At 42.5% G+C, this 26599-nt stretch overlaps 2 protein-coding genes across 2 annotated transcripts; both read left to right on the top strand.

The window, feature by feature from the left end:
- The first annotated feature begins 3426 nt into the window (after window positions 1-3426).
- IFIT3 (interferon induced protein with tetratricopeptide repeats 3) lies at window positions 3427-14022 on the top strand. Its single transcript, XM_033131283.1, has 2 exons — window positions 3427-3561; window positions 12013-14022. Exons 1-2 carry the CDS (start codon window positions 3557-3559, stop codon window positions 13466-13468), a joined length of 1461 nt encoding a protein of 486 aa, XP_032987174.1. The 5' UTR covers window positions 3427-3556; the 3' UTR covers window positions 13469-14022.
- LOC117036393 (interferon-induced protein with tetratricopeptide repeats 1-like) lies at window positions 3456-26393 on the top strand. The gene is made up of 2 exons (XM_033131285.1): window positions 3456-3561; window positions 24343-26393. Exons 1-2 carry the CDS (start codon window positions 3557-3559, stop codon window positions 25772-25774), a joined length of 1437 nt encoding a protein of 478 aa, XP_032987176.1. The 5' UTR covers window positions 3456-3556; the 3' UTR covers window positions 25775-26393.
- Window positions 26394-26599: the final 206 nt, after the last annotated feature.

Below are 26599 nucleotides of genomic sequence, written 5' to 3'. Positions count from 1 at the left end.
GGCGCCTGCCCCGTTGCCCCAGTGGTTGGAGTGCTGTGCTCCTGACGCCAAGGTCACAGGTTCGATTCACACATGGGCCAGTGAGCTGCGCCCTCTACAGCTAAGATTGTGAACAACGGCTCTCCCTGGAGCTGGGCTGCCATGAGCAGCTGGAGGTTGGTGTGACCTGCCCTGGGCTACCCTGTGCCGCCAGGAGCAGCCATCTGCCAGGGTGAGCAGCTGGCAGCTGGTGAGAGCTGGTGAGAGCTGCCCTGAGCTGCTGTGAGCTGTCAACTGACAAACAGCAACCGACTGCCTCAGCCAGGGGGAGCGCAAGGCTCATAATACCAGCATGGGCCAGGAAGCTGTGTCCTATACAACTAGAGTGAGAAACAACAGCTTGAACTGGAGTGGGAGTGGGGGAGGTGGAAGAAGGGGGAAAAATATGATTCTGCCCTTTCCAGTCCAGGCCATTAGGAGGGTGAGAGTTCCTAACAGAGGAGGAAGTGGGGAGAGGAAGCAGCATGAATGAGAGGAAGACGGATGCTGTGTTGAGTGTGAAGGACCTTACGGATTCTTTCTGTCGGTTTGGCTTCGCTGAGCCAAAGCAACTCCACTTGACAACACCGCTCCTGACTCGGAGAGAAGGATGAGGAAGAGCCTCTTCCTTGGATCACGGAACTGCAAACCAACCGTTGGAGAAGGACGCACGCACTTCTCAAGACAATCACAGATTGCTGTAGACAACCGAGTCACTGGTCATAGATTGCCTTTCAAGTTCCCCTCCATCTTCATCTTCCTTCCCACCTCATGTCAACTGACTCACACAATCTGTGCCCAGTGTGACTGACGTGTGGCAGGATTAGAATAACACAAATAAGACTATGTTAGCATCCCTACCATGTGCACTATGTAGATTGGATTTCAACCTGGGAAATGTGGGTTCCAACTAGAGACCATACGCTCCTATTTCCTCCTTTCTTCCCTCTACCATTTCCCCCATCATTTATTTATTTTGGGGAAGAGGGAGTAATTTGGTTTGACAAATTAGAAATTTTTCTTATGATTTACAGTGTGGCTGTCTGTCGTGCGGGGTGGCCTGCGGGGCCTCTAGTCCCGCTCCCCACATAAGAACGCAGGACATGGCTAGGCCAAAAAGGAACACCCACGGAGCCATAGGTAGGGGAGTCATACCACTGTTAGTCTCACTGGAGGCTGGATCCACACGACCTGCAACCTGCCGTCCGCTTCTCTGCCTGCCAACCAACCAACTGACCAACCAACGCAACCACAGCAGTTATTTCAGGGGCTAATGGCTAACTGGTAACAGCTGACGGCCAACTAGCCACAGCTGATGGACATCTGCTACCTGAGCCAGCACCTTTCCACATGAGGCCGAGAGCCGGGAAACTGCTCTCTGGGACTCTGTCCCCACACTATCTCATTGTGGGTAATCTACACCTTCTTGCGAGGCTGCAAAGAAGGAAATCCTTAATGACTAAAATCCTTAGTGTAAATTGGTGCAGCAACTTTGGATGACAATGTGGCAGCTCCACAAATCGTTAAACCGAGTTACCATACGACCCAATAATTCCATCCCTAGGTACATACTCAAGAGAACTGAGAGCATATATTCACATAAACTTGTACATGAATGTTCATAGCAGCGTTATTAATAATAGCCCAAAAGTGGATCCATCAACTGATGAATTGCTACATTAAAAAAGGCAGGTCCTTACAGTGGAATGTTATTTGATGATAAAAATAAATTAAGTATTTACTAATTGTCATGCAGGGTGTCATGTGGGGTCTCAGCTCCCACTCCCCACATAAGAATGCAGGACATGGTGAGGCCAAAAAGGAATACCCATGGAGCCATAGATAGGGGAGTCACACCACTACAGTCTCGCTGGCGGCTGGGTTGGAGACACAGGAAGCAGGAGCCACACAATCCACAGCCTGCCATCCGCTTCTCTGCCAACCAACTTCACTTCCTAACTGCAATATGCCTCTCTGCAATCCGCAATCCACGCTCCACGCTTTCTAGTTTAGCCACGGCAGTTACATCAGTGGCTAATGGCTAACCGGTAACAACTGATGGCCAACTAGTCACAGCTGATGGCCATGTTCTACCCGAGCCAGCACCTTTCCACATGAGACCGAGAGCCTGGAAACTGCTCTCTGGGACTCTGTTCCCACACTGATACATGCTACAACATAGATGGAACCTCAAAATCATGCTAAGTGAAAGAAGCCAGTCAGAAAAGGTTACATACTGTATGATTCCTTTTATATGAAATGTCCAGAGTAGACAAATCTATAGAGCCAAAAGTAGATTAGTGGTTGCCTATGGCTGGGAGGCATTGTAGGATTGGAGGTGACAGCAAATGAGGTGTGGGGTTTCTTTTGGGGGTAATGAGAATATTCTGAAATATTGATTGTGGTAATGGCTGCCCAGCTCTGTGAAATGCTAAAACTATTTTTGTACTTTAAATGGGTGAATTGTATGGTATATGACTTATATTTTAATATAATTTTTAAAAAAGAATGAGTACTCTTATTACAATTGTATATAAAAAAAGAAAGCTTTTCTTCTATCACCTTCTATTTTTAACCTCTAAGATTGTTTGCACTGTCATGTATGTACCTAAATTCTTTTAGGTAGTTAAGAGAGAGGTAAAAGCTTGAGTTTTCTTCTCTTAATTGCCCTCAGCTCAAAATAGTCCACATGCCAAAGTGGCACACTTTGGGGAAGTTCATTCTGAAACCCTTCAGAAATTTTATTTAAAAAAATCTCTTAGGATAATATTACTTCTTTAGAGCTCAAAGCATAAATACATAAATTTATTCAGCTAGCTAGCTAGCCATTAAACAATATTATGTGTCACTGTTTCCCATTTTACAGCTGGGGAAACTAAATGATTGATTGCCTTAGATCTCAAAGATTTAAATTGCTCCGGGATTATTCCAGGGATTGGTTTCCTGTATTTAGTATGAGGCAAAAAGAAAATTCAGCCTCAGTGATTTGACTCATTGCTAATCCCAGAACTAGTAAACTAAACATACAGACTTAAATCCAGGTCTCCAGGTGCAAATTGTCTCCCACAGATAAATTTACTGGGTGAAGTTTCTTTTAAAAAAGATTTCTGGAACAATTTTTCACATCACGTGGAGGAGTTCCCAGAAACCCCTCTATGTGAATCTCCTACAGACTTTATTAAAAATGCAGTTTTCTCGGACCTACCCTAGATATGTGGTCAGAAGGAGTGCTGCTGTATGTAGTTTGAGTCATGATTTTAAACAACGTACTTCAGTAAGTCATAACAGATCTCAATCTTAAGTTTTCTTTTCTTCCTCTTGATTTAAAACCAGTTTCACTTTCCAGTTCCTCGTCTCTTTCACAAAAGGCAATCACTCAGAAACGGAGAAAACATCAGCTGATACCTTCCCCATCACACCCATTTTCCCTTTATATAGCTCCTTCAGCATTTACTCGAGGCACACTAAGGAAGATTTCTGAAGAGCAAATCAGCTTGGACCCCAGCTTTTCAGACCAGCAGCGAAGCAGATTGCCATCATGAGGTCAGTGAGATAAAAATGCATAAACACCTTTGATCTTGAATGCAAATTGTAAATTGAATTTCTCGGATTCAGACAAGTTCCTGAGTTTGTCCTGTTACTTACAGAGTAAACGTGCCTTTATCAGTACGGACACTTTTTATTTCTGTGGCTTTTTCTGGTATACGCCCTCGGCTCCTTAAATTTGTAGAACTGTTCACTGGAACAGCTGGAGGAGCTGAGAGCCAGGAGCTGGGATGAAAGGGAGGGAGGCTTGGCAGACGTAGTTAGATCTAGTCAGGCACAAAGTTTGCTGATTCAACGTTAGACCTAAGGGAATGACTATGGGTTTTTGTTGTTGTTTTTCTCTGAAGGACCAAAAAGCTTTTTTTTCTTGTCATTTCTAAAAGAAGCACTTCTTTTCAGCAGATATTATTAAGGATGGACTTGGTAGTGTGGTAGTGCAAATGCAATTCACATTGAAGGGAATTTTGCCCTGAAAGTTTGTTCACTTCAAGATGTGAAGTAGAAGAAACGATGCTGACAGAAGCTCATTTGCCCATTTCTTATACGAAAACAAACTTAAAAGTTAAAGTTAATTTTTATTCCTGTGATGAGAGCTGGTGAGGAGCAGAAAATAATTTCTCTTCAAAATATAATGACCTAATCTCTTTTCTAATACTGATCTAATTTCTAGTGATGGAAAGCAGAGCAATGTTTGCCAGGCGGATGGTGGAGGATGGGGTTGGAATTGACTAGGAAGATACAGGGGGATCTTTGCAGATGATATGAATAGTCTATAAGGAGATAGTGGTGGTGGCTTCAGGGGAATATACATTTATCAAAACTCATTAAACCGTACGCTTCAAATGGGTGCATTGTATTATATGTAAAGTAAACTCATAGTACACTTGATTTTGAAAAAATGTATATAGACCTGCCATCCCATAGAGCCTAAAGAGAGAGAGAACTGAGAGAAAAAGAAGGCTTTCCCATCAAACACCTAGGAGGAGGGATTGAGGGGGTTGATAACCTGGAAGGATCCTAGTAACCATTCAGGGAGTGAGGAAAGGAAGACGCAAGGGCTCCCAAATGCTCTGCCATATCAAAGTAGTGATGGGGTAGGGGATAGAAAGATAAAGGAATTTACTACCAAGTGCCTTAGATTACCCTTTTCTACTTAATGGGCTCCTGGTCATGCATGAGTAGGGCTGACCAGAATATCTGGCCCTGCCAAGAGCCTTGATAGCCACTCTGTCCAAGTGCTTGGCTGTGTCCAGAGCTACCGACCCGAGGAACTCTGAGGTGGGGGCTCTCTGGACTATGATAGACTGAAGCCCACATCAATGTGCCCGGTTCCCAAAGGCTGTAGGGACCACAGCAGGTTCAGTTGCTCCTTTCTAGCGGTGCTACGATCTGTCAAAGCAGGAAACCACCTGGGGAAATGCCTAACACCTGCCGGCTGGCTGATGGGTACCCTCCTCTCTGCCCCATCCTCTCAGGAACTCTATTGTCCCCTTCACGCACTCAAAATTCACTGAAAATTATAACACTGATATACCAGTAATTGTGGTGGTAACAGTTTCTATGGGATCAGTAGTTGGTAGTGTACTCTGTTAAGCGCTTTACGTTCATTATCTCATATCAGTCTCCCAATAGCCCTCAGAAGGAAGAACTATTATTTTTTTATTTGCTTCATTTTCTAGGTGAGTAAAATGAGGCTCAGAGGGCAAATTACTTGCCCAAGGGTTAACACAAAGAGTAGGTGTAGGGGCAGGATCATTACTGAAGTGCCGAAATCCACTGTTAAGCATTTTCTGGCTCTGCACAAAGAACAACAGGGTTAAATGTCTTAATGCTTTTAATTATGCTCACATTAGAGAGAAGTGGCCAGGACTGGAAGGACCAGGCCCTCAGGGTCCCCATTTGGAGAGTGAGGACCACTCTTTGATGGTGACCCACTCTTTAGGACCATACCTTAGATGAAGGTAAAAGGGATCTCCCCACAGTATAATTTTCCATACTTTGGATGGAAAGTAAAGGACAATTCATTCTACGCCATATTGAAAGTAAGGAAATGAAGCTAAATGATGTGATTCAAGAAATATCCCAGAGCCAGTGAAAGAGATACACTGAATCCAGATATCCTGTGGTTATTTTCCTTTCTTCTAGATCGTCTGACTCACTGTTTGGCATATGGCATTAACTCCCACAAGTCAATAGGAAATTGCTTTTCTAAACACCTCTAGAACAGTGTTTCTCGAAATGTGGCACAGAGACTCCTGCCACAGAAATTCCAGGGTGCTGATAAAAACGCAGGTTCCTGAGCCCAAGCCCCTCCCCCGCTCCCCCAGCCCCGCAGCTTGCATCAGAATCTCTGGGAGTAGGGCCTAGAATCTGGAAAGCATCTACAGTACTTTTTTTTTTTTTTTTTTTTACAAACTTTCAAACACATTCTCAGAACCTGTGTAGAACAATATTCCCAGCTGAAAGTAAACTCAGCTCTCACAGATCCAGTTTCAATTTCTCCTCAAGGGGAAAGTTGACAGCGCTGACAGTGTCAATTTCATTGTCCTTTTCTGCTCCATAAAAGCACATACCTAAGGGCTCTATCTAGCACCCTGGGTGGGAACATTTCCAGCTCTTGCTTGCAACCTATAAGCAGAACACAGCATCAGCCTGGACACCAGCTATTCAGAATTACAAGGAAACAGCCATCATGAGGTGAATAGGCCCTGCTTCTCTGAAAGGAAGTGGAGCATTTCTCACAAATCTTGTTCTTGCACGCATCGTCCGGCATGATGCTGATTCAGTGTTTGCTTACCAGTTAAATATGCATTTCTCTAACTTGATCATAAATCGATCTTCCCAATACATGCATTTTTATTTCTGTGGCTCTTTCTGTTTAAAGTCAGGTAGCCTGAGGACACTGAGGGAAGTGTTCCCAGCAGCGCTGACAGCTGGGAAGGGGCTGGAGCTTGTTTGAGAGCCTACAGGGAAAACTTGCTCAGATCCTTTCAGGCAAAATTTGGGCAATGAGAGCTGGGGCCTGGAAGACAGTTACTGGAGGTCCTGGTCCCTCTTTTGTTTCTTATTGACTAAATCAGAGGTGTTTATGAGTTCTGTTTTGGTGGTTGTGGTTATTGTAAAAGCATGCTTCCTTCTCAGCAAATGTGCTAACAACAAATTCATCACTGCAAAACTCCAGTTCATAATGAGGTCATTTCTATTTTGCAATTGGCTTTTCAGAATTGAGAACTATATCTTTTTATTGACCTGCTAGACCCCCCCTTGTGAACAGGGAGAAAGTGTTGCAGACTCTCAAACTGTGTTACTGATGCCCCAATATCACAACCGACCAGAGTGCCCTGTGTCGTGCAGGGTGCCATGTGGGGGTCTCAGCTCCCGCTCCCCCCATAAGAACGCAGGACATGGCGAGGCCAAAAAGGAACACCCACGGAGCCATAGGTAGGGGAGTCATACCACTATAGTCTCTCTGGCGGCTGGGTTGGAGACACAGGAAGCAGGAGCCACACGATCTGCAACCTGCTGTCCACTTGTCTGCCAACCAACCTCCCTTGCCAGCTGCAATCCGCTGTGCTAAATGCAATCCACGCTTGCCAGTTCGGCCACCATCTTCTTGCTAGCCCCCACTTTGCTGCTAGCGTAGCCACGGCAGTTATATTAGTGGCCAATGGCTCAATGGTTACAGCTGACGGCCAACTAGCCACAGCTGCTGGCCATCCAATCACAGTTGATGGCCATTTACTACCCGAGTGCTCACCTTTCCACGTGGGCAGAGAGCCTGGAAACTGCACTCCTGGCTCTGCCCCACGCCCTGTTACAATGCAAATTTCTGGGCCCTGCATTCTGAAATCCTAATTAAGTAGATCGGAAATAGAGCCTGGGGGGGGAGGGGAAATAAGTATTTAAAGAGGATTGCAGGCACTTCCTATGAACATTCAACGCTCCCTGCCTTGTATGTGTGTAAATGGGAGCAGAGGAAGCCCAAAATGGGTGGGGAGTCAGAGGGATGGGAAGGATGTTGACCTAAAGCGAGGCTTGTCTATTTAAGGGCTGTTTTAGTGATGAAAAACTAGTGATTGGAAATTACTTCCGAAAAGTAAGGTCTTCCTGCACCCTTGCTACTCACAGTGTGGTCTGAGTCCAACACCCCCTGAGAAGTTGTTTTAAAGGCAGCATCCCAGAATGTAGAAGTGCAAGTTCCTGGGGTGATTTGGTCCACGTGCACATTAAAATGTCAGAAGTACTGCTCTGGAGAGTTCCTTGGCTCACTTTTTTATTTTTTAATTAGTTTCAGGTGTACAAAAACAACACAATGATTAGACATTCATTCCCCTCACAAAATGATAACCCCTGCAATCTACTACCCCTCTGACATCATACACTGTTATTATAATATCATTGACTATATTCCCTATGCTGTACTTTACATCCCCTTACATGTGACTTTATATATAGGTATATATTTAATTATAGTTGACATTCAATATTATTCTACATTAGCTTCAGGGATACAGCGCAGTGGTCAGACATCTACATAATCTATGAAGTGATCTGCCTGATAAGTCCAGGACCCATCTGGCACCCTACGTAATCTATACAACATTATTGATTATAGTCCCCATACTGTATTTCACATCCCTGTGACTATTTTGTGACTACTAATTTGTCCTTTCCAATCCCTTCACTTTTACCCCCATCCCCCAATCCTCCCTCCCATCTAGCAACCGTCAGTTTTTTCTCCATCTTGGTGTCTATTTGTTTTGTTTCCTCTTTTATTCTGTTCTTTAGATTTCACATATAAGTGAGATCATATTGTATTTGTCTTTCTCAGTCTGACTCATTTCACCTAGCATAATATTCTCTAGGTCCATCCATGTTGCCGCAAATGGACAGACTTCATTCTTTTCTATGGCCAAGTAATACTCCATTTTATAAATGTACCACAATTTCTTGATCCAATCTTCTATTGATGGACATTTTGGTTGTTTCCATATCTTAGCTATTGTGAATAGCGCTACAGCAAACATAGGAGTGATATATATATTTTTTTAATTAGTGTTTTGGATTTCTTTGGGTAAATACACAGGAGTGGAATTGCGGGGTCATAAGGTAGTTCTAGTTTTAATTTTTTGAGGAACTTCCATACTGTTTCTATTGTGGCTGCACCAATTTGCAATCCCACCAACAGTGCACGAGGGTTCCCTTTTCTCCACATCCTCACCAGCACTTGTTGTTTGTGTATTCATGGATGATAGCCATCCTGACAGGAGTGAGGTGATATCTCATTGTGGTTTTCATTTGCATTTCTCTTATGATTAGTGACATTGAGCATCTTTTCATATGTCTATTGACCATTTGTATGTCCTCTTTGGAGAAATGTCTATTCAGGTCCTCTGCCCATTTTTTAATTGGATTGTTTGGTTTTTTGTTTGTTTGTTTCATTTTCTTTTTTTAATTTAATACTTATTATTATTATTATTTTTATTTTATTGGGTAATATTGGGGACCAGTGTGTTTCTCCAGGACCAATTGGCTCCAAGTTGTTGTCCTTCAATCTAGTTGTGGAGGGTGCAGCTCAGCTCCACGTCCAATCACTGTTTTCAATCTTTAGTTTCAGGAGGCACATCCCACCATCCCACATGGGAATTGAACCGGCCACCTTGTTGTTAAGAACTTGTGCCCTAACCAATTGACCATTCCAGCCGCCCCGGATTGTTTGTTTTTTGGTGTTGAGTTAGTTATATAAGTTGTTGGGTTTTTTTAAATAAATTTTGGATGTTAACCCCTTATCAGATATATCATTGGCAAATTCTTCTCCTATTTAGTAGGATGTCTTTTCGTCTTGTTGATGGTTTCCTTTGCTGTGAAAAAACTTTTTAGTTTGATGTAGTCCCATTTGTTTATTTTTTCTTTTGTTTCTCTTGCCCGAGGGGAAATATCAGTAAAAATATTACTAAGGGTAATGTCTGAGAGTTTACTTCCTATATTTTCTTCTAGGAGTTTTATGGTTTGGGGTCTTACGTGTAAGTCTCTAATCCATTTTGAGGTTGTTCTTGTATATGGCATAAGAAGGTGGTTCAGTTTCATTTTTTTGTCCAATTATCACCAGCACCATTTATTAAATAGACTGTCTTTACCCCAATGAAAATTCTGGCTTTCTTTGTCATAGATTAAATGACCATATATGCATGGATTTATTTCTGGGCTCTTTATTCTGTTCCATTGATCTATGTGCCTGTTTTTATGCCAGTACCATACTCTTTTGATTACTATAGACTTGGAGTATAATTTGACATCAGGTAGTGTGATACCTCCAGCTTTGTTCTTATTTCTCAGAATTGCTGTGGCTAACCGGGGTCTTTTGTGGTTCCATATAAATTTTAGGATTATTTGTTCTGTGAAAAATGTTATTGGTATTTTGATAGGGATTGCGTTGAATCTATAGATTGCTTTGGGTAGTATGGACATTTTTAACTGTATTAATTCTTCCTATCTATGAGCATGGTATATGTTTCCATTTATTTGTATCTTTTTTTAATTTCTGTATTCAATGTCTTACAATTTTCTAAGTACAGGTCTTTTACATCCTTGGTTAAATTTATTCCTAAGTATTCTTTTTTTGATGCAATTGTAAAAGAGATTGTGTTCTTAATTTCTCTTTCTGATAGTTCATCATTGGTGTAAAAAAAAATGCAACTGATTTCTGAATATTAATTTTGTATCCTGCTACTTTAAATTCATTTATCAGTTCTAATAGTTTTTTTGGTGGAAACTTTGGGTTCATGGCTCACTTTTTGAAGTGATGGGCTCCTTGAGTTGTGCCTGTTCTGACCAACTAACTAGTTATGAAGTCTGCCTGTAGAAGCTGCCTCAGAGATTTCCCTGGAAACTCCTACTCTTACCATTTAAACAAAGCCTCTTTCTGAAATTTTCAAGATTCTATTCTAGTAGTGGCTTTGACTAGACCCTGGAAGGAGATGTGGCATGTAGTCGGCAGCACCAACAGGCTGTCTGTCACCATCCAAGTAGATGAGCAGGAGAAGGAGGAAAGACTGTAAATGGGTCAATTCTGGATATTTCCTTTCTTAGTACCAGTGCTGCTTTTCATCTGCTACGGTCAGCAAAACCTCATGGCTGCAGTTTGAGGCCATGAGAAATCTCTTCCTGGGCCATAGGGACTCCCAATTCCTCAATGCTTTCTACTAGATACACAATCTCCAGGTAGGAAGGGCATTCAACTCCCCATGTTTCATCTGAAATTAGACATTCTCTTTGTCAAGTTACTGCAGCCATCATTCTACCTGCTTGATTGTCCTCCCTTTAAATATCTGAATTTAATTATTGTACAGTAATTTAGTAAACTTTGTACATATACATATAAAGAGTATTTAGAGCAACTTTCAAACACACAATATAAATTAGTAAGTGAGGAAACCTTGGCAAATGGCATATTGACTTTTAGAAAGGCAATACTATTTTTTCCAGAAACAGTACAGGGTTATCAACTATAGACACCAGTTATACATTAAAACTTCAAATCTTCTTCATCTCATAGCTGAAAGTTTGTACCTTTTTACCAACCTTTCCCTGTTTCCCCCACTCCTTATCCATGGTACATATTTATGTACTATGTTTCCCTGAAAATAAGACCTAGCCAAACCATCAGCTCTAATGCATCTTTTGGAACAAAAATTAATATAAGACTCTGTCTTATTTTAATATAACAGAAGAACCGGTCTTACATAAGACCTGGTATAATATAATATAATATAATATAATATAATATAATATAATATAATACAATAGTGGGTATAATATAATACCAGGTCTTATATTAATTTTTGCTCCAAAAATGGTACGGTTAGGTCTTATTTCCAGGGAAACACGGTATTTAGAATGAGCTAGAGAAAATGGGATTTATCATGAGAAATTGGGTGACATGACATTATGGAGGTTGAGACATGCCATGACCCACTGTCTGCAAGATGCGGACACAGGAAAGCCAATGGTGTAGTTCCAGTCTGAATTCAAAAGCCTGTGAACTAATGGAGGGCTACAGGTATTGAGCTCCAGTCCAAGTCTCAAGGCTGAAGAACCAGGAGTGCCGATGGTATAAGTCCCAGTCTCGGGGAAAGAGATGACCAATGTCCCAGCTCAGCAGCCAGGCAGAGAGAGCAAACTCACCCTTCCTCTGCCTTTTTGTTTTACTCAGGCTCTCAACACATGGGATGTTGTGGGCGGCTAATGTGCTTCACTCAGTCTGCTGATTCAAATGCTATTCTCTTTCAGGAACATCCTTATAGACATGCCCAGAACCAATGTTTTAAATAGATATCTGGGCATCCTATGGCCTAGTCAACGTGACACACACAATTAACATGTAATTGTATCACAGGGTTCAATGCTTGGCAGCTGCACACACAATGACCATGTTTATTTTCTCCACAGTGAGGTCAATAAGAACTCTCTGGAGAAAATCCTTCCACAGCTGAAATGCCATTTCACATGGAACTTATTTAAGGAAGAAAGTGTCTCACATGATCTAGAAGCTAGAGTGTGTAACCAGATTGAATTTTTAAACACTGAGTTCAAAGCTACCATGTACAACTTGTTGGCCTACATAAAACACCACAGAGGCCAAAACGAGGCAGCCCTGGAATGCTTACGGCAAGCTGAAGAGTTAATCCAGCGAGAGCACGCTGACCAAGCAGAAATCCGAAGTGTGGTCACCTGGGGAAACTACGCCTGGATCTACTATCACATGGGCAGACTTTCAGAAGCTCAGGTTTATGTAGACAAGGTGAAACACGTGTGCAAGAAGTTTTCAAATCCTTATAGTATTGAGTGTCCTGAACTTGACTCTGAAGAAGGGTGGACACTGCTGCAGTGTGGAGCAAAACGAAATGAAAGGGCGAAGGTGTGTTTTGAGAAGGCTCTGGAAAAGAAACCCAACAACCCAGAATTCTCCTCTGGACTGGCGATCGCGATGTACGATCTGGATGAAAAACCACAGAAGCAGTATTGTGTCAGTGTTCTGAAGGAGGCCATTGAGCTCAATCCTGACAATCAGTACATCAAAGTTCTCTTGGCCCTGAAATTGCAAAAGATACATAAAGAAACCGAAGGGGAGCCATTGGTGGTAGAGGCCCTGGAGAAAGCTCCTCGCCAAACAGATGTCCTTCACAATGCAGCCAAATTTTACCAAATAAAAGGTGATACAGACAAAGCTCTTGAACTGTTTCAAAAGGCATTGGAATCCATGCCAAACAGTGGCTACATCTGTCATCAGATCGCACGCTGTTATAGGGAAAAAGCCAAACAAATTCAGGACACAGGTTACTCTGAAGTTAGTAGGAATAGAGAGAAGTTTGAAGAACTAAGCAAATATGCTATGGACTATTCGAGTAAAGCTATTGAGAAGGGACTAAGTCCTTTGTATGCATATTCTGATCTCACTGAGCTGGAAACAGAATGTCATCCAACAGCTTTCAATAGCGAGCTCCCCGATACTGAAAGGAAACAACTCCATCAGGGCTATTACAACTTACAGGAGTATCATGGGACGTCTGAAGACACTCCTGTCCAACAACATTTAAAAGGTTTGTCCATAAGCACCAAATCAACTGAGAAGGAAAAGATGAAATACCAACCACAGAATGCCGCTGAAAATCAGCTTCCACAAAATGCACCAAATTCTTGGTACCTCCGAGGATTAACTCACAAGCTGAACGGAGATCTGTGGCAAGCAGCCGAATGTTTTGAGAAGGAACTAGGCTTCCTGCTAAGGAACAGCCCTTCAGGCATAAGCAGGTTTTTCCTGCCAACATCAGAGCTTGAAGAAGGCAATGAGAGAGTAGGCCAGGGCGCAGAGAGCTCTACTCTCGGAGAGCCTCTTGACTCCTGAACTGAAACAGAGAAGAGAAAAAGGAACAGAGAAGAGGGAGCCTGGAATAGTGGTCGTGAAAGGTGGGAAGGCAGCAGTTCCCAATCTGAGCTTGCTGAGCAAGGTAGTCTTGCTTATTGCTTTAAGGTACATTGTTAGAGAGCTGTTTGCTCACATCTGTCTCCCCTGTCCATAACAGCCATACGCAGTTCTCTAGTCTGCAGATCTCATGACGAAAGACTGCTAGAAATGGCTCTTCAGATCTGCAGGATGTGATTAGTTCTCAGTTTGCACTGAGTTCACCAGAAATCCCCCATTTTTGCTCTCCTTGCCAAGGGTCATTACTGGTGACTGCCTACCCACAGAATCTCACATCATTCATTCCATTCCTATTTAACCTTCTGGGCCTCCTGGAAGACTAGCTTTTGACTAGCCCTACAATATTCCTTATGTGTTGCTCTTGACTTCAGCCATGTATATATGTGTGTGTTCTTGACAGTGATGCTACAAATATATTCTACAATATGTTCTAAAATGTATTCTAAAATGTGTATTCTACAATAAATTAAAATTTCCCCACTCAAGAATGAAGTAACTGTGGCTTGCATGTGTGACTAAGAGTATTAATTCCCAAAGATGCTCTTGCTAAGGACGGTAGGTAATTGCTACAGCCATGCCATGCTATTCTCAACATAGTCATTTTAGCTCCTCCTTGAAACTAACACTCTCACTCTGTAGCCAGCCCATCCTAGGACTCTGGGAACTCTGACTCTCATTCCAGCTCGAGCCTCAGCTGAGCCCAGTGCCCAGGTAGCAGCTGCTGCTGTAGACCAGGGCTACTGTGCACCCAGGAATACCTTGGCAATTGCCTCCCTGCCAAATACCATTTTACTGCTCCCACCCCCACCCCGCCACATACACACTCACTCATGGTTATGGAGAAATACTGACTCCAATTTGAGATAATCAATAGAAGAGTTTTGATGTCCCTGCTCCTTTCTCTTTCCTAAATTATGTGGAAACATACCCGCAACTGGGATCTACCAGAAAGTGGACACTTAATCCAGGTTTGCCCGAGAATGATGCTGTGTCCTTAGCCAGTATTCCCATGGTTTGGGAATGGAAGGGCAGCCATTTGTGGGAAGACACTCTCATAAAGCAGAATCCTCACAGAAAATTGGATAGGTTGAAGAGAAATCCACTCAGCCAGTCTTGGCCTGTCCCTCTTCTCCTTTGCTTCACCAGATGGAGTTATCATTTCCTAATAGCTGCTTCATTGTTGTTTTTCTCAACATGAATGCTAAGATGTTGGCACAATCCGTGGGTCTGGTGATTTTCACAAGTAGGACTCACAGGCCTCAACATAGAGTCATACTCATGGCTAAGATTTATGATACAAAAAAAAAAAAAAATCAGCACAGGGAAAAGTCACGTGGGTCCAGGAATAAAAAAAATGAGGCACAAGTTTACCAGAGTTCTTTCCCAGTAGAATCACACAGGACCTGCTTAATTCCTCCAGCATCAAATTGTGACAAACCCTGTGAAGCTAGTTGGAGACTCCACACCCAAGGGTTTCGTTGGAGACGAGTCACACAGGGACCCTCTACTTTGCATGTACCAAAACGCCAGAGTCCCGAAAGGAAAGCAGGTGTCGGCACTAACCACGTCCTTGCACAAACAAACTAAACTAGGCCCAGTAAACCATGCTATTGGTTAGGGAATGGTGGGAACACTCAAAAATCCAAGTTTGCAGATGTCAGCTAAGGGCCAGCCTTGCAGGCAGGCCTTTCTAAGGATCACAGTCTCTGGCCTCATGCTTTTCTGCACAGTCCATCCCCTCGGTCCTTAGCCAAGGTGTCTTTCAGCCAAGGTATTATCAGGAGGATCCCACATGGTCGGGTGAGATCTTGCAGTATTGACCTCAGTTATGCCCTTTAGGGATCCTGAATTTAGCCATCCTACTAATTATAGGTGTCTATCTTGGAAGTCCAGGTCCCTTCATCTTTAAGTGTCTGTACAATCATGTTTCAGGTAGCACAGCACAACCCTGGCCCGTAAGTTGAAGCTGACCTGACTGCTTTCCTGAGCTGACGCACTGTTATGATCAGCAGGTACACCCATAAGAAGTACAATCCCAGAAGACACACACACTCGGTTCCCCTGGAAACAGAGTTTACAATTGTTCAAGTAACCCAAGCAGGGCATACCTGTCAGGCAGCCCAGGTTAACAGGCTCCCCTGTGTGGTCTTCCATGGTGGTGCCTCCCACTCTAGGGTTTCCAGCCCGGTCTAAAAAATTCAGTTGAGTCTATGCTATGGTTTTAGATGGACTGCCTGACAGTTCCACATATTTGCTCACCCCTGAAACAACCCTACAGCAGACAGCCCCAGGTTTCAGCTTGGAGTCAGGTCCAGGCAGTTAGAATCTGTGCATTCCAGATTTCAAAAGAGTCAGCTGCTTTTCTTCCAGGAGCAGCAAAGCCTAGACACTGCAGGGCCAGCCAGTCATGGGACAAGCAAGGCTTTCCTAAGCCCTTTTTGCCTTGTTAGTTGTAGAATCCTAACTGACCCCCTCAAAAACACACACATTAGGCTGGAAAGCCATCAGCCTCTGAGTGTCAGACATCTGATTTCACAAGGGTTCATTAAGCTTCTTCAAATTCAAAAGTGTATCTCCAGCTGGATGTGGATGAAGAAGGAGCCACATAGAAAACCTGACCAGCTCAGGGGTGGCCAGCATGGCAGGCCCTAGGAACTCAGAGGCAGAAATTAACTACTTAGGATGGTCTGAACATAAAAATTCCTAACTAAAAGCAGGTTATGCTGGGTAGTCTCATCCTGGGCCTGTAACTTCCTTGACAAAGGTCAATCTTTATCTTAAGTGAGCCTGTCTGTCGTCTTTTTGCATCTAAGATAACATACTCTTGGAATATCAGAGTAATCCCTTTTTCCAGTCTTCTTAGGGCACAACCCACCCACCAGAGCATGAGACCACAGAACTCCTCACTGTTATCTTGTTCCACCAAATACCATCTCTCTGTGCTATACATGTTAATTATTAACTATCATGTATTCACCAATGTAAAAGAAGTATGTGTCTCTGTGTTTACTTTTTATCCAATCCCAGAGATTGCATTGCTTTGCTTTCTCCCACCCCCTTAATCTACCACCAATGGATTTCATATAACTGTTCTTAATGTCTCTTTCTTTTATTCTAATGTATAAAACAAGCTGCAAAACTGCCGTTCTCCAGAGCATCTTCTCAATCCACTGAGATTTTGCTCCCCAGCAATTGTCAGTTTGACTCAGATAAACTCATTAAACTTGTCTACAGGTTTGGATATTTCTTATGTCCATAGGGAGATTGCCTCTCTTTTTATGCTGTCTCGCTTTTTCCAGAGGCTCCAAAAAGGGAACATCATAGGAAAAATCATGAATTACAGAGACTTGTTCCATTTCCAACACTCAAAAAAATTGAATTCTAACCACTGCACAAACTGCAAAAAGCAAGAAAGTTGTGTCCCATTAACACTTTTTTCCTTTTATTTTAGCAGCTTTCCCTGATTGAGATGTTCCCATCAGGATTTATGAAATTATAAGCATATAATAGTTTATATTAATGGTCATCGTATATGCCAATGTAAGAGCCACAAAACATAAAGTCATCTTTTTTTTCCTCATTGCAAATTTACTGAGACTCCTCAGTAAATTCAGCACTTACAGGGTTAACTTTAGCTGCCTGGGAGGACTTGGGCTGGAGGCTAGTGTTTGAAGTGGGGTGAGGGTGGGGGGGGGGGGGGTATGGGAGTGGCAATTAAAGCAGTGACAGCAGCCAGGCTGCAGAAATGAATGGAACAAGTTTTATTTGGTTTGGTTTTTTTCTCCCCCTGGGAACTAATTAATCTTCTTTTCCTCCTACTACTTGGAAAAAAGAGCAATACAAACTTTTAATATTTTTGGTCCCCCCAAAGTTCACCATTAGAAATGTTTCAGCTCTTTCTCCCTCCCACCGGGAGGGAAGAATAAAAACCAGAGGCATTTCCCTGGCTGCAAGGTTTTCCCCCTCCCTCATCAGCTGGGCCAAAAGCAGCCAGCGAGAATCCTCAAGCCAACTCCCTTAGGGTTGGAGCTCGCAGTTTCGAACTCCACAGGTAACTTAAATCTCTTATCACCAGACAGCAGCTTAGCTGCTATGGCGTATCACAAATGATTGTACAGCCACCAAGCACCAAACTTTGGTCATCCCCTGGCCCTTGTCCTTCCCTTTCCCAAACAGTGCTTGCAATATATTTCGTGAGTCAGCGTCCTTCAGATATGGGGGTGAGGGAACCCAAGAACACTCTCAGGTTTGCTCATTTGCTAAAAGGACTGAACAGGCTCAGCATGCAGTCATCAGTAAGATTTATTACAGTCTGTTTTCCTCTTCCCTCCCAGGTTCTTGGGCTAGGGCCCTGCAAACTAGATTGACAAAGAAGAATTAGCAAGAGAAAAACAAAACAAGCAGAAGTTTATTAACATGTTCCTCACACATAGACACAGAATAGCTCAGGGATGTGTAACTCAAAGGAGTAGAGAGAACGTGGGCTTAGATAGCGTGGGGGAGGAAAAAATCCTTTCCCCCTCTACCCTCCTAGATTCAACGGCTGAGCCCATGAATCAAACTGATACAAGACAGAGAAAAAAATAGTTTTAATTACAGCTAGAGACACAAGAGTTCACAAAGAAAAATGGGGCTCCCAGAGGTGGTCAGATGATTGAGGCTTATAGACCATCAGGCGGTGTTGATAAATCATTGGCAGATCTAATCCCTTTCAGCTGGTGTTCAAACCTAGCAGAACAAATTTGCTGCCATTCTGATGTTGATAATTTTTACTAAGGCTACATAGCCTGGTGTGGTGTCTTCTGTCTCCATGAACACCTGAAGCCCGGAGAGGCCAGACGTGATTGAAGAGGAATGCTGCAGTGGCAACACCAAGCACCTGAAGATTCGGAAGGGTGTTGACACTGTTGAACTTTCCCTGAGCCCTGTGCTCCTGGAAAACAGCTACGGTCAAATAACCGCTGCCCATCCCCCGCCTCAACTAGAAATGTTGAGAGTTTTGCTAAGCTACTCCATAGTATTTCTGCCTCACTATCCACTTTGTTTGGCTAAGCAGCCTAAGGAGGGCCTGAAACTAATATTGCCCCCACCCCCACCCCCCATGCACGTCCTAGATAAAACGCCTCTAGGGTCCCAAGCCAATATAAGTTCCTGATATGACTTCCACTACAGCCCTGGTGATCAATAGTTTCCCCGCCTCCCACAGCCTTCCCCTTGTGTATCCCTTAGTTAGGACTCTTGTGGAGCTTACCAAAACTCCATTCTTTTTGGTTTGAAGTGACTCATGCAGCCTTATCCTGGGAACACTAAAGCATTTTACCCATGGGTCATAAGTAAGACATGTGCCCCAGGTCCTGCCTCCCTCTCTCTGCCTGCAACCTGCCTGGCCCTGCCTAGCGTATGTGGCTCTAGGACTTACGAGTAATGAATCTGTCTATTCCAGCTTCCCTTCTGGTCTTTTGATAAACTGCCAAGAATCACCCTTTCCCCTATTGCTTAGCTAAGGCTTGTCATGCCCTCCTTGTTTACCTATGACAGGGCCAAACACAAATCCTCCAAATTCCCGTCCCAGTTCTCATAAACGGTTAGGTGAACGATTTTTCTCCACTGACCAATCAGAATAAAATGCCTGTAAATTTAACTTGACTAAATTTCTCTCCTACCCCACAGGATCCTGAAAGCTGGCTCACCCCTCAGATTCAACAAGCACTAGAATGCCAAACAGTCCCTCTCAAAATCTGGCTGAGGACAAGGAAACATGATTTCCTACTTAGCTTTTGGATCTCCCCACCTGCTCCTGCCCTCCCTCACACCCAGTTCTTTCTAGCCTGGTTTACTCCTCCATAGACAAGAAAAGCCCTTTTCTGACTGATCTTTGAGACATTTGCAGATCTGATGATCAGAGCCGTCACCTATTCCCATTGTCACCTTCCCCCTATGATGGTAGTCACCCAACCTTATTGCAATAGTCTTTTTGTTTTTTCACTTAATAAACTTTATTTTTAAAGCACTTTTAGGCATATAGAAAAAAATGCGCAGAAAAGTACGGAGTTCTAAAATATCACCCCATCCACCTGCTCCCTCCTTATACAGTTTTACCTATGATTAACGTCTTGCATTCTGTGGCGTAGTAGTTCCTATTGATGCACCAAAATTGATACATTATTACTAACTGAAATCTATCGTTTACATTCGGGTTCACTTTTTGTATTGTACGTAACATTATGTATCTACCACTAGACTATCATAGAAGAGTTTCACTGCTCGAAAAATGCCCTGTGTTCCACCTACCCATCCATTCCCCATTCTCTCTTCCCCTGGCAACCAATGATCTTTTTTTTTTATTTCTATACTTTGGCCTTTTCCAGAATGTCCTATAGTTAACATTACATAGTACATAGCCTTTGTAGATGCTTCTTACACTGAGCAATGTGCATGTAAGATTCCTACATTTCTTCTGGTGGCTTGATAGCTCATTTCTTTTGACTGCTGAGTAATATTCCATTGTCTGGACGCACCACTGTTTGTTTATCCCCTCACCTGTTGAAGGACATCTTGATTGCTTTCAATTTTGGCAATTATAAATAAAGCTTCTCTAAACATTTATATACATGTTTTGTGTAAACATAAGCTTTCAGTTCATTTGGGTAAATACGTGGGAGCACGATTCTGGATTGTATGGTAAGGGCATATTTGTTTAGTTTTGTAAGAAACTACCACAGTCTTCGAAACTACCACAGTACCATTTTGCATTCCCACCTGCAATGAATGTGAGTCCCTGTTGCTCCACGTCCTCACCATTTGGTGTTGTCAGTATTTTGGATTTTAACCATTCTAATAGTGTGCTGTGGTATCTCATTGTTGTTTTAATTTGCAACGTCCTAATGACATATAATGTTGAGCATATTTTCGTATGCTTATTTGCCATTTGTGTATCTTTTTTGGTGAGGTGTCTATTCACCAAAATATGTGTGCATTTTTTAATTGTGTTTTTTTTAAAGAATTCTTTGTGTATTCTGGATATAAGTCTTTCATTAGATATGTGTTTTGCACATATTTTCTCCCAGCCTGTGGCTTGTCTTTTTATTCTCTTAACAGTGTCTTTCACAAAGCAGAAGTTTTTAATTTCAATAAAGTGCAACTCATCAAAAATGAAGTCCAACTTATCACCATCTTTCATGAATGGTGCTTTTGGTATTGTATCTAAAAACTTATATCTAAACCTAAGGTCACTTCAATTCTGTCCTATGTCATCTCCTGGAAATTTTATAGTTTTGCATTTATATTTGGGTCTATGATCCATTTTGAGTTAATTTTTGGGCATGGTGTAAGGGCTGTGTCTAGATTCTTGTTTAGTTTTGTTTTTGCATGTGGATGTTCAGTTGTTCTAGAACCATTTGTATAAAGGACTATCCATTGAACTACCTATGCCCTTTTGTCAAAGATTAGTTGGCTGTATTTGTGTAGATCTTTTTCTGGACTCTGTATTCTGTTCCCTTGATCTATTTCTTTCTTCTTCTTTTGCCAGTACCATACTGTCTTAACTATTCTAGTTCCATAGTAAATCTTAAAGTAGGGTAGTCGTCTTCTGAATTTGTTCTTCTGTAATATTGTGTTGGCTATTTCAGGCCTTTTGCTTTTCTATAAAAACTTTAGAATCAGTTTGTTGATAGCCACAGAATAATTCATGAAGATTTTTTTTTGAGGTTTAAAAGTTTTAGTTCTATAAATCATAGCTAATGAATACCAAAGCCTTCACATGTCAAGACCATGTTCCAACTCAAACCTGAAGTATCACTCTGCAAGAAGAGCTACTCCCAGAAAAGGGAGTGGTGCAACAGGCAGATATCTGCGAAGTCCAGACTCTTGGGTGGAGAGGGGTCAGGGCCAGAGGGCCTCAGTCTGAGCAGCCCTGGCAGCCAGCTGCAGTGCATGCACTCAAAGATCTGGTCCACTTCCAGCTTGCTTTTGGGTACTTGGCAAATGAATTTGTCCCAAAATTGGCGTCCCGTGTCTGAATGCACCACAGGCAATATAAGTTCTCGTACCCCTGTTTTTTCCATTTTGCTAGAAGCTTTCCATCTGATACAGGACAAGAAGGGAATAGCTGACTGGAAGTGAGCCCCCTTTTAAGATCTCTTGTACCCCTGCACAGGCCAGTCCCTCCTGGGAAAGGCTGGATGCCTGCTGCCAGGCTCTGTGCAGGGGCATGTCCGTGGCTCCTTGACTTGAGCCCTACAGTGGGAATATCTAGATCACCCTAACTGAAGCTCGCAGCAGAGTACCCCTTCTCGATACTCCAAACTGACAATGGCTCTCTTGAGTATTCCTTTAGGCATAAGCCGCTGGCCCTGGTCCAAGCAGTTTCCATCACAGACATCCCAGAAATCACATCTCTGGGGCCATTGTTGATAGTTACACATTAGACAAGAATTTGACATGTTCCACAAAAATCTACGTCTCTGTCCCCCATGGATCTTTCCACAACACTGAAGTCATCAGAAGGTCCACGTATCCTCTATCCCCTAGGCCACATTGACCTAGGAGAATCTGCATATCAAAACTGCTTCTAGCAAACCTCCTCTCTACTGCCAAAACTGAGCATGTACTGATAGTCAAAGCAGAGACAGCCCACCCTAAGTTTCATTTTCACCAAGATAGAGCCCTACCGATTTTATTGGACCTTTGGGGTGTGCAAAATGCTTATCTGTGAAACCCTAGAATTCCGGGGACCAAATCTGATAGCTGAAATTCAGTATAATTTTCACCCATCAATGCATGGCACCCTGGCCCTCATTAAATCACCCAGAAAGAGGAGGACTTCTTTTTACTTCTCACAAATGCTCTGGCTGGGCAGAGGTGCAGAGATTAGGGTACATGTGTAAGTCCTGGCAATGTAATGTACAGCATCGGGAACAGAGTGGATAACATTGTAATAACTACGTATAGTGACAGATGGTTGCTAGAGTTGTGGCGATCACTCTGTAAGGTCTGTCTATAAATGCTGAATCACTATGTTGCAGACCTGAAACTAATACAATATTGTATGTTGATTATAACTTAAAATCAATTAATAAGAAAACTTGGAATGGCTCATCCCCCAATATTCTAGCAGTTTCCTCAAGCCATGTCACTCTATGTGAATACTCTTTCTGGGGCAATGTTTGTTCTCATCATACCATGAACTGCAGTAGGCAGAAGGGGAGCATGTGAGTGCACAGCTCTTCCTGATTCCATTTCCTTTTGGGGTGATAACTGTTTTGGTGAGTATTCAATGAACAATATTGATTTTACTCACTCCTGATCTCACGCCCTCCAACACAACACGCACACACACAAACAAGCTTCATTGGGTAATATTTCTTGGCCACAGTTAGGTGGTGAGAAAGGTCCCTGAATCTCCTTACTTGAGTGGTTGGCCACCCTGTCATGCCTTGTAGCAAGAACAGACTGGGATCAGGACGCCACCTCCGAGGCCTGGGGAAGATGACTTACGAATGTGGGGAGATTTTGCGCTGAAGGCTTGGGGGGAAATGGGAGACCTATGATGAGGCAGCCAGTTGTATTTGCAGAGGCAGCAATAAGCCTGAGAATCTCTACTCACCTGGATTTGTGAAGTTTCTCTCTCTGTCTCTATTTTAAAAGGTAATGTTTCATAGTCTGTTTATGTGATTAGATTATGGTTAGATACTGTGAGTTAGGATGGTAAGATTTATATAAAAGTTGAATCCATTGGGATAAAAAACAATTCATAAAAGATCCTCTCTGGGATCCTTCCTTGGGCCTAATGAGTAGGAGAGAGGTCAAGTATGGAATGTAAGATAATTGGTTGAAGACTCAGAGGCAAATATACCTACATAGGATGTGAAGAGGACTTTTTCAAGTATGAAGACATTTTTTTCTCTCTCATTACCTAGGAAGGGGAATAGGACTTTAGTTCTATTTCACAAGAGGATGAAATACTGGAAGGACCTTCTGGTCACACTGACCCAAGATTATTCTCTCTTCTCCGTGGGTAGTTAAGAGATTACTGGAGTTGTTGAGATTTTGAGTACCTGTCATCCACTAGGCTGCAGGGTTACCTGACATCAGGATCACTGAATTACAAAAACGGCACTTGCTACTTCCTTGCATAAGCACATCTGACCTCATGCAGCGTTCACTCATCCCCCTACTTCTGTTCCTGTGCAGTAAGCTTGTCATTGTGAGGTAGTCCCACCCATTTTTCAATCTCTCTAGAATGGGGTAAGTTCACACAGGCATGGAAGGCAGCGTGGTACCACCTTCTCCATTCCAGCTTGAATCCCATGAACCACATCATTTGGAACCATACTTGGCTCTCACATTTTGCTCAGAACCCTTCATGGAAAGTGAGAAAACCAAACTGGGTTTACGTGTTCAGAATATGGAAAAGATTAGTAAGGAATCTACCTTTCTGTGAACCCTCTCTCCACATTTCCTCAGACAGCATTAGTGGTGCACTACAGTGTTGAAAAGGAGCAAGGGAGAAGGGTTTTTCACTGTGGAGGGTGGTGCTGAAATTATTTCACATTACAAGAATGAATGTCTTTCTGGTGGCCTTCCCATAACCTTCATGTTAAAACCATGTCTTCCCTCAAGGTTTTTATGTCAGCCTGCTTTCTGTCTTAATGACCCAATCATAGAGCCCTGGGAGGGAACAGGTTATGAAGGCAGGGACATTAGGGGTTAATATTTGACTATTCAAAATGCTGGCTTCATTTCCACTGGACTGAATGCTCATGAAAAATACAATTAATTGTTGTCTATTTTTACAGTGATGAATCAAATGGGAATCTCATTAAAGATAGACTTGTTCAACTGAGATGTCACTTCACGTGGAACTTGCTCATTGAAGACGTTGAAGTGCCTGATTTAGAAAACAGGGTCTTTGATAACATTCTGTTCCTAGACACCAAAAACAAAGGGACAATATACAACCTTCTGGCCTATGTGAAACACCTGAAAGGCCAGAATGAGGAAGCCCTGGAGAGCTTGAAAGAAGCTGAAGACTTAATCCAGCAAGAACACGCCAATCAATCAGACCTGAGAAGTCTGGTTACCTGGGGCAACTATGCCTGGCTGTGTTACCACATGGGCCGACTGGCAGATGCCAGGATTTACCTGGACAAGGTGGAGAACACTTGTAAGAAGTTTGCCAGTCCTAACTGCTACAGAATGGAGTGTCCTGAGATGGACTGTGAGGAAGGATGGGCCCTGCTGAAATGTGGAGGAAAGAATTATGAACGGGCCAAGGCCTGCTTTGAAAAGGCTCTGGAAGTGGACGCTGAAAACCCTGAATTCAGCACTGGGTATGCAATCGCCACCTATCGTCTGGATAGCTTTAACAAAACAACACAGATCAGTGAGGCATTTTGTCTGCACCCCCTAAAAAAGGCCATCAGGCTAAATCCGGAAAATGCATATATTAAGGCGCTCCTTGCTGTGAAGCTTCAGGATGTGGGACAAGAAGCTGAGGGAGAAAAGTACATTGAAGAAGCACTGACCAGCGAGTCCTCGCAGACCTACGTCTTTCGCTATGCAGCCAAGTTTTACCGAAGAAAAGGCTCTGTGGACAAAGCTCTTCAGCTCCTAAAAAAGGCTTTACAGAAAACACCTAACTCTGTCGTCGTGCATCACCAGAGAGCAATTTGTTACAAGACACAAATGATTCAAATAAAGAAAACTACAAACTGGCAGCCTAGAGGACGGGATAGAGAAGACGTCCACAAATTGCTTCAGCGGGCTATATCTGACCTTGAAACGACTTTGCAGCTAAAGCCCTCAAATGGGATGGCTTATGTTGAACTGGCTGACATGTACGCAGAAATTGGCCAGCACAGAATGGCTGAGGACATTTTTCAGAAAGCATTGTGCCTGAAGGTCTGTAGTCCTTACCTACAACAACACATTTATTACCGCTATGGCCGATTTCAAGAATTGCAGAAGAAATCTGCAGCCAATGCAATTATCTATTATTTAAAAGTAGTAAGAACAGAAGAGCCATCATCTACAAGGGATAAAAGTATGAGTTCGTTGGAGAAACTGGCTCTAAAGAAACTTCAGAGAAATGACCTAGACATAGAAAACTTGAGCATCCTTGGGTTCATCTACAAATTAAAAGGAGAAATAAATGAAGCCCTGGAGTATTATGAGCGGGCCCTACGGCTGTCGGCTGGCGTTGAGAACTCTGTGGGATATGATTGGTAGGCGCTGAAATATGGAACAATTTCATATTTCATTAGATTTTAGGTTAACACGTACTAATCATCTTTTCTGCTTGCTGCTTTCAGAAACATATTGTGTAAATTTTGAACAATTACTCAAACCTGATAATATATTAGTTGTATTCAGAAAATAGTGAAACAGAATATATATGTCTCTGTATGTGAAAGAAAGGTACCATTTCTCTATGAATGCTCTACAGTAGAAAAAAAGTTTGTTAAATAGATTTTTAGCATATAAAACACTGTACTTACATAAAATAAAATGTTTAATTCATTACTTTGATGAATAAATAGTTTTCAGTACTAGATACCAAAAACACTATGGTGATGTAAGGAAAATTATTTTCCTCTACATATCTTAGGTTTATTGACTTGGGCCCCATAAATTAGACGAAGAAAGGACAGATAAACAGAAGAAAAATAAACAAAATTTCATAAACACGTGCATCTCACATACACATGGGAGTACCCAGTGATGAGTAGCTCAAAGGGCTGGATAGAACTTGGGCTTATATAGCATCTTAACAAAAGAACAATACATTTTTAGAAAAGTGATAAGACAAAGGAAGAAAACATTGAATTTCTAAGGTGGCAAATTATAAGAAGGGAAACACTATGGGTGCTAAAAAAAAATGTATACACATTTTAAGCGACGTCATCTGTAAGTTCGCTGTAATCGGAAATGTCTGGATACCGAAGGTAAGCACTTTGAGTACCTCAAGACAAACAGAAAAGACTTGTATTCATCTTTTGTTATTAGTATATATTGAATATTACAGTTTTAATACAATTTTTTCCTTTCTTGAAA

The sequence above is a fragment of the Rhinolophus ferrumequinum genome, chromosome 16 (genome assembly GCF_004115265.2).
Source record: "Rhinolophus ferrumequinum isolate MPI-CBG mRhiFer1 chromosome 16, mRhiFer1_v1.p, whole genome shotgun sequence".
Classification (NCBI taxonomy): domain Eukaryota; kingdom Metazoa; phylum Chordata; class Mammalia; order Chiroptera; family Rhinolophidae; genus Rhinolophus; species Rhinolophus ferrumequinum.
The sequence above is the reverse complement of the archived record's forward strand: the minus strand, read 5'-3'. Positions and strand labels throughout refer to the sequence as shown.